The sequence below is a fragment of the Myxine glutinosa genome, chromosome 14 (genome assembly GCF_964187855.1).
Source record: "Myxine glutinosa chromosome 14, kmMyxGlut1.1, whole genome shotgun sequence".
NCBI lineage: Eukaryota > Metazoa > Chordata > Myxini > Myxiniformes > Myxinidae > Myxine > Myxine glutinosa.
Window position 1 is genome coordinate 59,570,553 of NC_136274.1, and position 16,146 is coordinate 59,586,698.

Below are 16,146 nucleotides of genomic sequence, written 5' to 3' on the forward strand. Positions count from 1 at the left end.
AGTGGAGCTCTTGCAATAAAGACTCTTTTAACTTACCGCGTTGTCCGCTTCCTCCTTGCTAAACAAGTAGCGCGCGTAGCATCGCGCTTCATTGGTGACCCTCCGACGTTCTGGTCAGCCGTCGCTGACCACCCGAACCCGCCACAGCAATGGCAACCAACGCGGTCACAATCAAACTCCCCGAGGTCTGCGAGGCTCAAGCTGAAGTTTGGTTCCTGCAGGCAGAAGCCCAGTTCCGACTTCGAGGCATCACGGTGGACGAGACCATGTACTGCCATGTGGTCGCCTCCCTCGGGCCCGGCACGGCCGCCCGCGTCGTGTCGGTCCTGAGGAACCCACCGGCCGACGGCAGGTACGAGGCAATCAAGCGTCTCCTCCTCGCCACGTTCGGCATCACGGTGTACGCACGGGCCGACCGCCTCCCGGACCACCCCGAGCTCGGTGACACGCGACCGTCGGTCCGCATGGACCATATGCTGTCGCTGATGGGCGACGAAACCCCGAATGCTCTATTCCGGGCGTTATTTCGACGCCAGCTGCCGGCACGAGTACGCCTCGCTTTGGCCGGTTCTGCGACGATGGAACCCCGAGCTCTCGCTGCCGAGGCCGACAAGTTCTTCGCGGCTTTGGACACGCAGGCGAGTTTTGGCGCAGCCGTCGCGCATCCCGAGGCTGATGCACACCTCGTGGCTGATGCTGATGCACACCTCGCGGCCGCCGCCACGCCCCGCCCACCACCGCCGCCGCGGAGAAAACCACGGCCTCCGCCGCCAACCTGGTGTTTTTTCCACGCCCAGTTCGGCCACGAGGCTCGGCAATGTCGCCCGCCGTGCTCATTCGGCAGGTCAGGAAATGCCCGGGCCGGCCCTCGGTAGTGGCACTGAGCGCCGGCCATTCAAACAGCCTACTGTTCATAACGGACACCTTATCCGGGCGCCGTTACCTGTGCGACACGGGAGCGCAGGTGAGTGTTGTTCCCGCCGGTACGTCCGACAAGCAGACCGCGGGCCGGTGCCCCGCGCTGCTTGCTGCCAACGGTACGTCCATATGCACCTACGGAAAACGCTGCCTCTCTCTGGGGTTCGGAGGGCAGGTTTTCCGGTGGTCGTTCGTCACTGCCGACGTGCCTATGGCACTGCTTGCCACGGACTTCCTGTGTGCCAATGGCCTGTTGGTGGACGTAAAGCACAGAAGGCTTGTCCAGGCCGAGACGTTCAGCTCGCTCGCTTGCGCGCTGCCCGCCTCACTGAGCAGCTCCCGGAGCGGCTCGGCGAGCGGCTCACCGAGCGGCTTGCTGAGCGGTTCGGTTCCGGCCAGGTTGATCTGTACGCTTCCGGCAGCGGACGAATTCACCCGCCTCCTCGCCGGCTTCCCGGCCCTCACGCGGCCCACCTTCTCGGCGGGGGCCGTCAAGCACGGGGTGGAACACCACATCCCCACCGCCAGGCCACCGGTCTACGCCCGGGCATGCCGCCTCGAGCCGACGAAGCTCGCGGTAGCTAAAGCGGAGTTCGCTACGCTGGAGCGGCTCGGCATCGTGCGGCGCTCCGAGAGTGCTTGGGCGTCGCCGCTCCATATCGGGCCAAAGCCCGGCGGGGGATGGCGACCGTGCGGGGACTACCGGCTCCTCAACGACGCCACCACCGCCGACCGCTACCCCGTCCCCCACATTCAGGACTTCTCCGCCCGGTTGGCAGGCATGTCCTTCTTTTCAAAGGTGGACCTCATATGCGGCTACCATCAGGTCCCCGTCAGGCCGGAGGTCATCCCGAAGACGGCGGTCATCACGCCATTCGGACTTTTCGAATTTCTTCGGATGCCCTTCGGGTTGAAGAATGCGGCTCAGGCGTTCCAGCGACTAATGGACAGCGTCTTGCGCGACTTGGATTTTGTGTACGTCTACCTGGACGACATCCTCGTCACCAGCGCGTCCCGCGAAGAGCACCTCCACCATCTCCACACGCTCTTCGAACGCCTGGGCCAGCATGGCCTCATCGTGAACACCGCCAAGTTCCGGTTCGGCGTCGCCGACATCGACTTTTTGGGGCACCACATCACCAGGCACGGGGCCATCCCCCTACCGGCCAAGGTGGAGGCGGTGAAGGGGTTTCCGCGCCCCCGCACGATCAAGGGGCTCCAGGAGTTCCTGGGCATGGTAAACTTTTACCATCGGTTCCTGCCCCGCATCGCCCAGCTCCTGCGCCCCTAGCACGAGGCCCTCCGAGGGAAGCCGGGCAAACGTGACGTTACATGGACCGAGCAGATGGATGCGGCGTTCGCGGGCGTGAAGCTCGCCTTGGCTAATGCCACCATGCTCGCGCACCCGGCCCCCGATGCACCGATCGCCTTCACCACCGACGCCTCGGACTACGTGGTGGGCGCGGTGCACGAGCAATGGGTGCGTGGTGCCTGGCAACCGCTGGCGTTCTTCAGCCGGCAGCTTCGCCCGCCCAAACGCCGTTATAGTACCTTCGACCGCGAGTTGCTCGGGCTTCACCTGGCGGTCAGGCACGTCCGCCATCTGCTCGAGGGCCATGCGTTCACGGCCTTCGTCAACCACAAGCCACTGGTCTTCGCGATGGGCAAGGTCGCCGAGCTGTGGTCGGCCTGGCAGCAGCGTCACCTCTCGGCCGTGTCCGAATATACGACGGACATCCGGCACGTCGCGGGGAAGGACAACCCTGTGGCGGATTGCCTTTCCCGGTCCGTCACCCACGCAGTCCACCTTGGCATCAACTATGCCTGGATGGTGGCGGACCAGGCCGCCGACCCCGGCGTCCAGGCCTTGTGGACCGCCGTCATGGGCCTCCGCGTCACCGAGGTCCCGTTCGATGGCGCGGGCACGGCCCTCTTGTGCGACGTCTCCCTCGGGCGGCCTCGCCCCATCGTGCCCACGGGCTGGCAGCGCCAGGTTTTTGACACCATCCACGGCCTGTCCCACCCGGGCACGAGGGCCTCCCAGAGGTTGGTTGCCAACAAGTTTGTCTGGCATGGCCTCCAGAAGGCCGTCCGCGGCTGGACCAGGACGTGCCTCGCGTGCCAGCGTGCGAAGGTGCACCGACACACCCAGGCCCCATTGGCCCCGTTTACGGTGCCGGAAAGTAGGTTCGACCACGTTCACGTGGACCTGGTGGGACCTCTGCCCCCCTCGCGGGGTTTCACCCATGTCCTCACAATGGTGGACCGCACCACCTGGTGGCCGGAGGCCGTGCCTTTGGCGGCGACGACGGCGGCGGACGTCGCGCAGGCGTTCATCACCACCTGGGTCACCCGGTTCGGCACCCCCTCGGACATCTCGTCCGACCGCGGCCCCCAGTTCACCTCGGAGCTCTGGGGGGCGGTCGCGCGGGGGCTCGGGGTCCAGCTGCACCGAACCACGGCCTACCACCCCCAGGCCAACGGCCTGTGCGAGCGGTTCCACCGCTCGTTGAAGGCCACGCTCCGAGCCACCCCGGCGGCTGGGTCGACAGGCTCCCCTGGGTCCTGCTGGGCTTCCGGACGGCGCCCAAGGACGACCTGCACGCATCCGCGGCAGAGTTGGTCTTCGGACAACCGCTGCGGGTGCCAGGCGAGTTCCTCCCCGACCCCACGGCACCATGGCCCGCGGCGCAGAAGGGCTCCGCGCTGCAGGAGACCACCCGGAGGTTCGTCCCGGTGCCGACGGCGCACCACGGGCACCCACCTACGCACATCGCCCCGGAGCTCCGCACCGCGGAGTACGTCTTAGTCCGGCATGACGCCCACCGGACACCACTGTGGCCCCCGTACGACGGGCCTTTCCGCGTGCTGGAGACCGGGGTGAAACATTTCACCTTGGACATCGGCGGTACTCCCGACCGCGTCTCAGTTGATCGCCTCAAGCCGGCCCACCTCGACGTGGACCACCCACCGCCGGTGGCTCGGCCCCCGCGTCGAGGCCGCCCCCCTGCGGATGGACCCCTGGCACCGCCCAGCCCCGCCGGCACGCCGGCCCCCGGTCCGGCACCCATCTCGGGTGCAGCCGGAGGTATCCCCACTGGCATCCCTGCACCCCGGACACCGCCAGTCGCCAGAGGGCGCTTCGGCCGGGTCATCCGTTTGCCCCACAAACTGGCCCTCCAGGTGCGCGGGAATTCTGGGGGGGCACGTGTGGCGGACACGAAAGCTCACTGGCGTGATGGCATCATTCCGCGCACCAAGTGGGCGGCGGCCACGCCCGAGGGGTAGGCGTGGCCTCGGGATATACACCGGGCGCGCAGCCCGGAGCGCTCCAGTGCTACAGTGGAGCTCTTGCATTAAAGACTCTTTTAACTTACCGCGTTGTCCGCTTCCTCCTTGCTAAACAAGTAGCGCGCGTAGCACCGCGCTTCAGTATCATTGGCAAATGTACTTTTAAACGCTTGCCTGCAATGATTTTTCACACGTTTAAAGGTGGAAATTAAACTTACAGTGCCCATGCTGACCATTGCATCTCATGACAATTTACGAAAAGATATGAATCAATTATTTTCAATTATTTGCACTAAATTAAGTCGGTATAAGATGCACAGATGTCCATGTATTGAAACATTTCAGTGTTCATCGACATTTCAATGTCTTGCACAATTTTAAATCCTATCCCAACAATGTACTTGTATGTAATGCATCATGACCTTCTTTGTCCTTCTCTCCTGACAAGGTGGAGAAGTTTCTGTCAAACCTCGACTCTGATTCTGCAACTGGACCAGACGGAATCAGCCCACGGGTCCTAAAATCCTGCTCTGCCGCTCTATCTCACCCTCTCTCTGTTCTTTTCACCCTCTCTTTTGCTCAAGGTCATCTGCCAGCATCTTGGAAATCAGCAAACATTACCGCTTTACACAAAAAGGTGCAAAAACAGATCCTTGCAACTACAGACCAATCAGCCTGCTTCCAATTATCAGCAAAGTCATGGATTCCATCATTGCTTCGGATATGAAATCTTTCCTCTTCTCCAATGGCTTGATCTCTGATCATCAACTTGGTTTCAGACCAGGTCATTCTACTCTGGACATGTTGCTTCTGCTGTCTCAACAATGGATGGAGGTCCTCAATGCCAAACAGGAAATCAAAGCTGTCTCACCTGACATATCACGTGCCTTCGATACGGTCTGGCACCCTGCTCTGCTCACCAAACTCTCCTCCTATGGTATCCATGGAAACCTCCACTCATGGCTTGCGGACTTCCTCTCTGGTCGTAGTCAACGTGTGGCCCTGAATGGGTTTCTCTCATCTCCTCTTTCTGTTCAGGCTGGAGTTCCCCAAGGCAGTGTTCTGGGCCCTGTGCTTTTTCTGGTCTTCATCAATGATCTATCCGACTCTCTTGAAAATCCTCTCTATCTTTTTGCTGATGACTCCACTCTCTGCCGCTCCATTCTTCATCCCTCAGATCGGCAGTCTGCAGCCTCCTCACTCTCTGCAGACCTGGACAAAATCACAAACTGGGCAAACAAGTGGAACATGTCTTTCAATTCTGACAAATCTCACACTCTTACGATGTCTCTCCGAAAAGACCGACTGGACAACCCTCCCATCCACTTTCTAAATAATCCTCTCCAAGAAGTTCTGTCACTCAAGCTTTTGGGTCTCACTATCTGCCATGATCTTTCTTGGGAAAACCACATTTCCAATCCGGCCTCCAAAGCCAGTCGCTGACTGGGCATCCTCCGTCATGCGAAGTCCTTCCTTGGCACACCTGAGCTCCTCACCACATACAAGGCTTTCATCTGTAGCTCAATGGAATACTGCTCTCCCCTCTGGGCTGGTGCTCCTGCCTCACACCTAGCTCGTCTTCACGCTGTTGAAACCAAAGCATACAGAATCATTGGAATCTCCTGCGATGAAGTTAACTCCGAGGGCCTTTCACTTACTCACCGCAGGCAGGTTGGTGGTCCTTCTGTCTTCTACCGACTCCTCTCCGGCCTTGCTCCCCCAGCTCTCTCTGTGCTCTGTCCCCCAAATATTCCTCCAGGTCGCACAAGATCTGCCAGCAACCCTCTTATGTTTAAACTGCCCAAATCTAGGCTCTCTGCTCACCTTCACTCTTTCATTCCCCTTTTCTCCCGCCTCTGGAACAAACTCCCTCACTCTCTTCAATCCCACTCCTCCCCCCAGGTCTTTAAAACAGCTGTCCACCACCATCTCTCATCTTCCCCCATCCAAAACCTTGATCTTTTCTACCACTGCTAATTTCACCTCAGATACACTTTTTGGAAATTCCAACTTCTTTCCTGGAAGTCCTTGCAGTGTTAATATGTTTTATACCTCTCCCACCTCCCCCAAAGCCCTCGCTCTCCCACATTTCTCCCGTTGTCCCTGCTCTCAAATGTTGTGTTTGTGTCCTTCCCCCTCTCTCCCCATCTTGTCTGCTGCTCCCCTTATTTTTTGTGTTTTGTGTGTCGGTTTGACTTTTTGTGTGATTAATGTTAGCTCTTTCACGAGCCTCGATCTTGTATACAAAAAATAAAATAAAAAATAATGACAGCAGAAACCTCTGGGCGGTCTCTTGCAGAGCGGAGCGCTGCTGTGCCGCGGCGGACCATGGTGCCGTGGAGTCGGGGAGGAACTCGCCCGGCACCCGCAGCGGTTGCCCGAAGACCAACTCCGCCGCAGATCCGCGCAGGTCCTCCTTGGGCGCCGTCCGGAGGCCCAGCAGGACCCAGGGGAGCCTGTCGACCTAGCCGCCGTCACGGAGGGTGGCCCGGAGCGCGGCCTTCAATGAGCGGTGAAATCGCTCACACAGGCCGTTAGCCTGGGGGTGGTAGGCCGTGGTTCGGTGCAGCCGGACCCCGAGCCCCTGCGCGACCGCCCCCCAGAGCTCCGAGGTGAACTGGGGGCCGCGGTCGGACGAGATGTCTGAGGGGGCGCCGAACCGGGCGACCCAGGTGGCGATGAAAGCCTGCGCGACATCGGCCGCCATTGTCGACGCCAAGGGCACGGCCTCCGGCCACCGGGTGGTGCGGTCCACCATGGTGAGGACGTAGGTGAAACCCCGCGAGGGGGGCAGAGGTCCCACCAGGTCCACGTGGACGTGGTCAAACCGGCGTTCCGGCACCGTGAACGGGGCCAACGGGGCCTGGGTGTGCCGGTGCACCTTGGCGCGCTGGCACGCGAGGCACGTCCTGGCCCAGCCGCGGACGGCCTTCCGGAGGCCATGCCAGACGAACTTGTCGGCGATCAGCCTTTGGGAGGCCCTCGCGCCCGGGTGGGACAGGCCGTGGATGGCGTCAAACACCTGGCGCTGCCAGCCCGCGGGCACGATGGGGCGAGGATGCCCGAGGGAGACGTCGCATAAGAGGGCCGCGCCCGCGCCGTCGAACGGCACCTCGGTGACGCGGAGGCCCGTGACGGCGGTCCGCAAGGCCTGGACGTCGGGGTCAGCGGCCTGGGCCGCTGCCATCCGGGCATAGTCGATGCCGAGGTGGACTGCGTGGGCGACGGCCCGGGAAAGGCAATCCGCCACCGGGTTGTCCTTCCCCGCGACGTGCTGGATGTCCGTCGTGTACTCGGACACGGCCGAGAGGTGACGCTGCTGCCGGGCCGACCACGGCTCGGTGACCTTGCCCATCGCGAAGATCAGCGGCTTGTGGTCGACGAAGGCAGTGAACGCACGGCCCTCGAGCAGATGGCGGAAGTGCCTGACCGCCAAGTGAAGCCCGAGCAACTCGCGGTCGAAGGTACTGTAACGGCGTTCAGGCGGGCGAAGCTGCCGGCTAAAGAACGCCAGCGGTTGCCAAGCTCCACGCACCCATTGCTCGTGCACCGCGCCCACCGCGTAGTCCGAGGCATCGGTGGTGAGGGCGATCGGTGCATCGGGCGCCGGGTGCGCGAGCATGGTGGCGTTAGCCAAGGCGAGCTTCGCGCCCGTGAACGCCGTGTCCATCTGCTCGGTCCAGGTAATGTCGCCTTTGCCCGGCTTACCTCGGAGAGCTTCGTGCAGGGGGCGCAGGAGCTGGGCGATACGGGGCAGGAACCGATGGTAAAAGTTCACCATCCCCAGGAACTCCTGCAGCCCTCTGATCGTGTGGGGGCGCGGAAACCCCTTCACCGCCTCCACCTTGGCCGGCAGGGGGACGGCTCCGTGCCTGGTGACACGGTGCCCCAGAAAATCGATTATGGCGGCGCCAAACCGGCACTTTGCGGGGTTCACAATCAGGCCATGCTGGCCCAGGCGTTCGAAGAGCGTGCGGAGGTGGCGTAGGTGCTCTTCGCGGGACGCGCTGGCGACGAGGATATCGTCCAGGTAGACGTAGACAAAATCCAAGTCGCGCAGGTCGCTGTCCATCAGTCGCTGGAACGCCTGAGCCGCATTCTTCAGACCGAAGGGCATGCGCAGGAACTCGAAGAGTCCGAATGGCGTGATGACTGCCGTCTTCGGGACGTCCTCCGGCCTGACGGGGACCTGATGGTAGCCGCATATGAGGTCCACCTTCGAGAAGAAGGACATGCCCGCCAAACGGGCGGAAAAGTCCTGAATGTGGGGGACGGGGTAGCGGTCGGGAGTCGCGGCGTCATTGAGACGGCGATAGTCCATGCACGGTCGCCATCCCCCGCTGGGCTTCGGCACGATGTGCAGCGGCGACGCCCAAGCGCTCTCTGAGCGCCGAACGATGCCGAGTCGCTCCAGGGTAGCGAACCCCGCTTTTGCCACCGCCAGCTTCGTCGGCTCGAGGCGGCGTGCCCGGGCGTAGACCGGTGGCCCGACGGTGGGGATGTGATGGGCCACCCCGTGCTTGACGGCCCCCGCCGAGAAGGTGGGCCGCGTGAGGGCCGGGAAGCCGGCGAGGAGGCGGGTGAATGCGTCCGCTGCCTGAAGCGTACAGACCATCGTGGCTGGAACCGAACCGGGCAACCCACAAGCGAGCGAGCTGAACGTCTCGGCCTGGACAAGACGTCTGCGCTTGACGTCGACCAGGAGCCCATTAGCGCACAGGAAGTCCGCGCCAAGCAGTGCCATGGGCACATCGGCGGTGACGAACGTCCATCGGAAAACCTGCCCTCCGAACCGCAGAGAGAGGCAGCGTTTTCCGTACGTACGGATGGGCGTCCCATTCGCGGCAAGCAGCGCGGGGCCCCCACCCGCGGCGTGCTTGTCTGACGTGCCGGCGGGAACGACACTCACCTGCGCTCCCGTGTCGCACAGGTAACGGTGCCTGGAGAAGGTGTCCGTTATGAACAGCAGGCTGCTCGAACGGCCGGCACTCATCGCCACTATTGAGCGCCGGCCCGGGAGTTTCCCGACCTGTTGAAGGAGCATGGCGGATGACACTGCCGAGCTTCGTGGCCGAACTTGGCATGGAACCAGCACCAGGTGGTGGAGCTGGAGGAGCGCGGCTGGCTCCGCCAGGCCGGTGGAGTTGGCGGGTTTCCCCGCGGTGGCGGTTTTCGCCGCGGCGGTGGGCGGGGCATGGCGGCGGTCACGAGGTGCGTATCAGCATGCTGCGTATGCTGTATAAGCTGATGCTGTGGATCAGCAGCATTAGCAGCATTAGCAGCATCAGCCACGAGGGCCGTGACAGCCACGCCGACTCTCGCCCGCGTGTCCGAAGCGGCGAAGTACTTGTCCGCCTCGGCTGCCAATGCTCGGGGTTCCGTTAGCCCGGTCCCGGCCAACGCGAGGCGAACCTGCGCTGGAATTTGGCGACGGAAAAGCGCCCGGAATAGAGAACCGGGGGCTTCGTCGCCCAACAGTGACAGCATATGGTCCATTCGGACCGACGGGCGCGTGTCACCGAGCTCGGGGAGATCCAGGAGGCGGTCGGCCCGTGCGTCGTCCGTGAGGCCGAACGTGGCTAGGAGTAGCCGCTTGAGTGCCTCGTACTTGTGGCCATCCGGTGGGTGGCGAAGGACGGACACAACTCGAGCGGCCGTGCTGGGCCCGAGGGAGGCGACGACGTGGCAATAGCGCGTGTCATCGCCGGTGAGGCGCCGAAGCTGAAATTGGGCTTCGGCCTGGACGAACCAGACTTCGGCCTGAGCCTCCCAAAATTCGGGAAGTTTGATGAAGTTGGTCATGGCAATGGCGTCGCGTGTGGAAGGATCGCTCCGGCAGATCCAACGTCGAGGGGGTCACCAGTAAAGCGCGGCGTTATGCGCGCTGCTTGCGAGCAAGGAGGAAGCGGACAAGCGGTAACTTATAAGCGTCTTTATTTCAGGAGCTCACTGTAACACTGGCGCGCTCCGGGCTGCGCGCCCGGTGTATCTCATGAGGCCACGCCTACCCCTCGGGCGTGGCCACCGCCCACTTGGTGCGCGGAATGATGTCGCCACGCCAGTGGGCTTTTGTGTCCGCCACAAAACCATTATTAAATCAGATTAATGATCTTCATTAAACAAGAACTTTAATATCCATATATTTGCATGTAGATCAAATATAGATAAACGTCGGCTGTCGTTCAAATCATACAGATCACAGAGTATGAAAGAAGTTGTCCTAGCAAGCATTATGAGACATGAATCACTCCTTCCAAGCATTTACACTGGATATATTAGTACATGTATATGTACCTCAAAGGGTTAAAGGGATGCTGGTGGAGTGAAATCCATGTTTATGGATTTATGGGCTGTACTATACAAAATGATGATGGTCATAACTCACTGGGAGATGGATAAAACTGCGATGGATGGCGAGATGATGGATAAGATATGATATGATAAGATGGCGATGGATAAGATAAACTGCGAGATGATGGATGGCGAGCGCAAGCTCACTCTGCCTGCCTGCTAAAATGGCCGCCGAGCACGTCCATTGGATACTTCACTGTTTCGCACGAGTGGGCTATCTTGCTCCGCTCTACGATCTTTGGTCTCAAGAGCATCTGTAAATATTTAACTGTATAAATGAACTGGAGAAACAAAATTACAACAAAGGATTCTGCACCAAGTGAAACTCTAGTCATTGCCATTGAGAGAGGCCCAGCTCAGAAATACACACCGTCTGAATAATTATTGTAATATTTGAGTAGATGATGTTCTCCTACTGATTTACAATGTTGTAGCACAAACTTTATAGACGTGCTCACCAATGGCGTACTGAGGGTGTCTGGCATTTTTTAAAAATAACTTTTTTTCTTTTTTTTTTATAACAATTTTTCCCCCTCCACCCTCTGCTTCCACCTCCCTCTCACAAATCCCTCACCCCAGTAGCCATAGGTAACACTAATAGGGCATAGACATAAGGAAACTATGATCTTTATATTTAAATATCAATTAATTGACCATTGACCACTCCAGTCGATGCAGTATGCCAAAACAAAGATGAAAGGAACACTAAATGTCAGTTCAAATATTTATTAAACTGGGGGCCCGTTGGTCCATTGGACCAAATTTTAATTGGGGACTTTGGGATCTTCGGGGACTTTTGGGTCTTTGGGGACTTTTGGGTGTTTGGGGACTTTTGAGTCATCAGGGTCATCTGGGTCTTTTTGGTCCTTGGGGACTTTTGGGTCATCTGGGTTTTTTGTGTACTCGGGGACTTTTGGTTCATCGAGACTTTTTGGTCATTTGGACCCTCGGGGACTTTTGGGTCATCAGGGACTTTTTTGGTCCTTGGAGACTTTTGGGTCCTCATGGACTTTTGGGTGATCTGGGTCTTTTGGGTCATCCAGGACTTTTGGGTCATTTGGGTGTTTTGGGTCCTCAAGGCTCTTTTGGGTCCTTGGGGACCTTTGGGTCATGTGGGTCTTTTGGGTCATCAAGGCCTTTTGCATTCTTGGGGACTTTTGGGTGATTTGGGTCCTCAGGGACTTTTGAGTGATTTGGGTCTTTTGGGTCCTCAGGGGTCTTTTGGGTCAAGTGTTGAAGGGTCTTCCAAGGTCTAAGGTGTATCAGCAGTCTAAAGGGTTACAAGGCACATTTGAATAGTACGTAATTAATTAATAGACGTGAAAAAGTTTGACACACGCACACACATCTCGTTTTTTCATTTCTGTTCCTCACAGTTGTCTCTCTCTTATTCGCACAGACACACACACACATACACACACCTCATCCATTTATAGTAATTCAATTTGCGTGGATCCCTTGTTCAGGCTGTTTTACACGACAGCATCAGTGATGCGCCGACGTATCGAATCTGGCGCCGAGAAACCGTGACTCGACTTCGTTTATTGATCATGTGGCTTGCTTTTACCTTGACCCGCGACTGGAGGGATCGTGACCACGTGTCCCGTGTGCGGTGTATAGCACTGGTACCTCGCTATTATTTTATTTTCATAAATGTAACACTGAAAAACAAGGTATTTCCCGAGACATGATATTTCTGCTGATATTATTTGATGCCACGTAACATTATCACGCATAACGCTGACACTGAGGCAAATGTGTCTAGCGGCTCCGCCCCCATCAAGCTGATTGACAGTCATAGCCACGCCTACCCCAGTCCTAATCTTTTGCATAGGAATGTCGTTTTGTGTACTTCTCGAGGAATCCTTTCAAGCTACGAGAATTATAATACCAAAGGATGTTGCAGGAAGTAAAACTCTGTCGAATGGTAGCACAATCATTGCCATTGCTAGAGGCAGCTCGGAAATATCCATCTGAAGAAGATTATTATTATTATGAACAGAGGATGAATTCCCGGGGTTTGACTGATCTCGTTTTTTCGCTTTATTTTGCCTTTGCCTTGGTCTGGAGAACTGAAAAGTGATCCCTACCTCGACAATCAGCTGAACAGACCAGGTAGGCTCTCATGTGTAGCCTAAGCGAGTTTTTAAAGAAGATAATCCAACTTTAGTTTTGTATGTAGCAGATGGGACCGACATTTTTTTCCGCTCCATCCCTACATGGAGAGTACAAGCGTACTCTCTGATAGAGATCAGTGCGTCAAGAGACATAGAATTCATGACGAACCAACCAATCAGAGGTCTTGCCTCCAGAACGAAAAACAACACTGCTCGGCACAGCACTCACTCAACACAATCCTTGTGTGTGCAGCAGAAACGACCGAGTTATATATACGTATATATTTCATTACCGATATTGGACTGTAAATGAGGTCTTGGAGAGAGTTTCTGGATCATAGTTCCATTTCATTTGACAGTTGAGGTCCACGGAATGCACCATGACATTCCAGGGTAGGGAAGGAACCACGAGCTTGTTACCTGGTGGCACATCACCTGCAAACAGGTACAGAAGTGTCATTTATGACGCTGAACACCAACTTCATTACCTGGCTCTCCTTCAAAAGTGTTCCTTTCACATGGGAAAAAAACGTGTGTGTGTGTGTGTGTGTGTGTTTGTATGTGTGCATTTGTGGTTGTATGTGTGTTTGTATGTGTGTTTGTATGTAGTGTTATGTTTGTGGGGTAGTGATATGTAGAGTCAGGTACATATGTGTAGGTATCATGCTCTGGATGTCGGGTAAGAACCATCACCATGTAATAAGTTCTGTTTAGCCAAATGTCGGAGTAAGGTGTATCTTCGTCCCTGTCACGAGGGGGCAGGGCATGTTAACATACGGGATAAGGATAAATTATCCCTTGTAAGTCTTACCTTATGTTATTTATTCTTTGGCTCTTTTGGCACTGCACCGTAGACACTAGTGAGAAATGCCCATTAATTGCACTAAATAAGAACCATAAAACCAACCGGAAGCCAGTTCTGAACACTGCCATTTGGGATGCAACAGCGACATCGCCACGGAAGACAGGCAGGCCATAGACACACCCCGATGAGCCGTGATTGGCCAGGGTGGAGAAAGAAGCGACTCGCTATTAGGCGGGAGTTGACCAACGGGCAGGCCGGGGTATGAAGGAGCCGTGATTGGCCAGGGCGGAGCAAGAAGCGACTCGCTATTGGGTGGAAGTTGATCAACGGGAAGGCCGGGGTAAGAAGGGACTCATGATTGGCCAGCGCGGAGCAAGAAGCTACCCGCTGATTGGTGGAAAGAAGGCAGAGGAGGAAGCAAAGCGCCGATTGGCAAAGACCACCGATGACGTCAGACGCGAGCAAGGGGCGCCGCGCTGATTTGGCGAGAAGCGCTGATGACGTCACGACGCAACGTTAAAATAACTCGAGGACCGACATTTTCTCTCTCTTGCCCTCTCTCTCTTACCCTGGACGCTTCTTGCCCTCTTGCTTTCTGAGCCTCTCTGACCCTCCGATATTGCCCTGTTCTTGCTCTCCTCTGGTTCTTGTTCATTATTTTCTGTACATTTTATATCCGGGTTTTCATGTGAGTTTATTTTCTGCAGGTTTGAGGACTGCCCGGCAGGATCGATCAGGTAAGCGCTTCAGCTTCCTCCCCTTTCTTCCCCCGCATAGATAAAGTCCGCAATTTAACTGAACGCCTTTGGTGTTAAAGCTGGCTTTGGCTATCCGTGACTCTCCTGGTATTAACCAAGGGGAGTCACACGGCATTTACAGCAGAGGGGAGCCACAGTCATTAATCCTGGCTTCTTTTCAGACTCTGCGATGATCCATTTGACCCAATTAACTTTTGACCTTTACAATCCAAGGCTCGACTCCTGATCGATGTAATCTGATGAGTCCAAAACTGACCATAAATGGCATTTCAGCGGGGGCAATTTATCGTGGAGCATACCCATATAACATACTTTATGCCAGCTGTCCCATCTACAAGATCATGCCTGGCCTCCCTCACAAAAGTAGTCTTTCGAGCTGTTGTTCCGGTCCTTTACAAGTTGAGGATGGGGTTGATAAAATTGTAGTTTAATTACTCGGGGCTCTTCTGGTCTGCAACAGTCACAAAGTAACCCCATGCAGTCACCATAAAACATAAATACGTCACATAGCAACAGAAAACATCCTTACAATGCAGTGAGAAAACATGAACTCGATCAACTGATCTGAATATGCCACGTTTGTCAAATACAGTCACGTGAAAAAGTAAGTACACCCCATGTAAAGTTTTGAATTTTTCATCATATTTCAACATACAGCTATTTGATCTTCATTTCAACAATATTGATAGATAAAGGTGATCTAATATAACAAATATAATGAAACATTTACATTTTGTAGTCCATTGTATAATTTAAATAAACATAAATGCAAATTTTGCATGTGGAAAAAGTAAGTACACCCCTACATTTATCACTACTTCAAATACCTAAAATTAGAATCAGATGCACCAGCTCAAGTGCAAATGATTAGAACATCGTTAGAGAGCCGTTAGATCTTTAGAGATCTTCGTTAGAGAATCGTTAGATCGATTAGAACATCGTTAGAAAACCTTGATCTTTTCTACCCCCGCTAATTTCACCCCAAATCCACTTTTTTGAAATACCAACTTCTGTCCTGGAAGTCCTTGGTGTCCTTGTGTTTTATACTTCTCCCACTCCCCCCACCTCCCTTCCCACGCCTCCTCCCCCCAAGCCCTCTCCCTCCCACACGTCTTCCTGCTCTCAAATGTTGTGTTTGTGTGCTTCCCCTTCCCTCGCCATCTTGTCTTCCGCTCCCTCTTTTTATATATTTTGTTTGTCTGTTTGATTTGTTTGTGAAATAAATGTTAGATCTTTCACGAGCCTCGATTCTGTATGCAAAAAAAAAAAAAAAAAAAATCGTTAGACATGATCTTGGAGGAACCTGTCTTATTTAAACCTCAGACATTTAGTTTGGTTTGCTCTCTGTTGTTGAAGTGTGCGGCGTCACCATGCCTAGATCAAAAGAGCTCTCTGAGGCCTTCAGAAAGAAGGTTATAGATGCCTACGAGTCTGGGAAGGGATACAAAAAGATCTCCAAACAATTTGAAATCAATCATTCGACTGTCCGGAAGATCATCTGCAAGTGGAGAAGATTCCAAACAACTGCCAACTTGTTCAGGCCAGGCTGCCCCAGCAAGTTCAGCCCGAGAGCAGACCACATGATGCTGAAAGAAGTCTCTAAGAACCCCAGAATGTCAACACAGGACCTACAGGTAGCTCTTGCCACTGTTGATGTCAAAGTGCACGGGTCTACCATTAGAAAGAGGCTGCACAAATTTGATCTACATGGGAGGTGTGCCAGGAGGAAACCTTTGCTGTCCAGAAAGAACATCAGGGCAAGACTAAAGTTTGCCAATGAACACCTAGGCAAAGACCAGCACTTCTCGAACAATGTGCTCTGGACAGATGAGTCAAAGGTAGAGCTATTTGGTCACAGTACCAGAAGACATGTTTGGCGAAAACCAAAGACAGCATTTGACCACAA

At 55.6% G+C, this 16,146-nt stretch overlaps 1 protein-coding gene across 1 annotated transcript in view; it reads right to left on the bottom strand.

Annotated features, from left to right (window-relative positions):
• The window catches only part of LOC137439818 (interleukin-10 receptor subunit beta-like), a 47,811-nt gene that overhangs the window by 19,954 nt on the left and 11,711 nt on the right, over positions 1 to 16,146 (bottom strand). Inside the window, exon 2 of the mRNA XM_068135940.2 lies at positions 12,971 to 13,112. Within this exon, the coding sequence (XP_067992041.2) occupies positions 12,971 to 13,112 (142 nt within the window). The remainder of the gene's footprint in view (positions 1 to 12,970; positions 13,113 to 16,146) is intronic.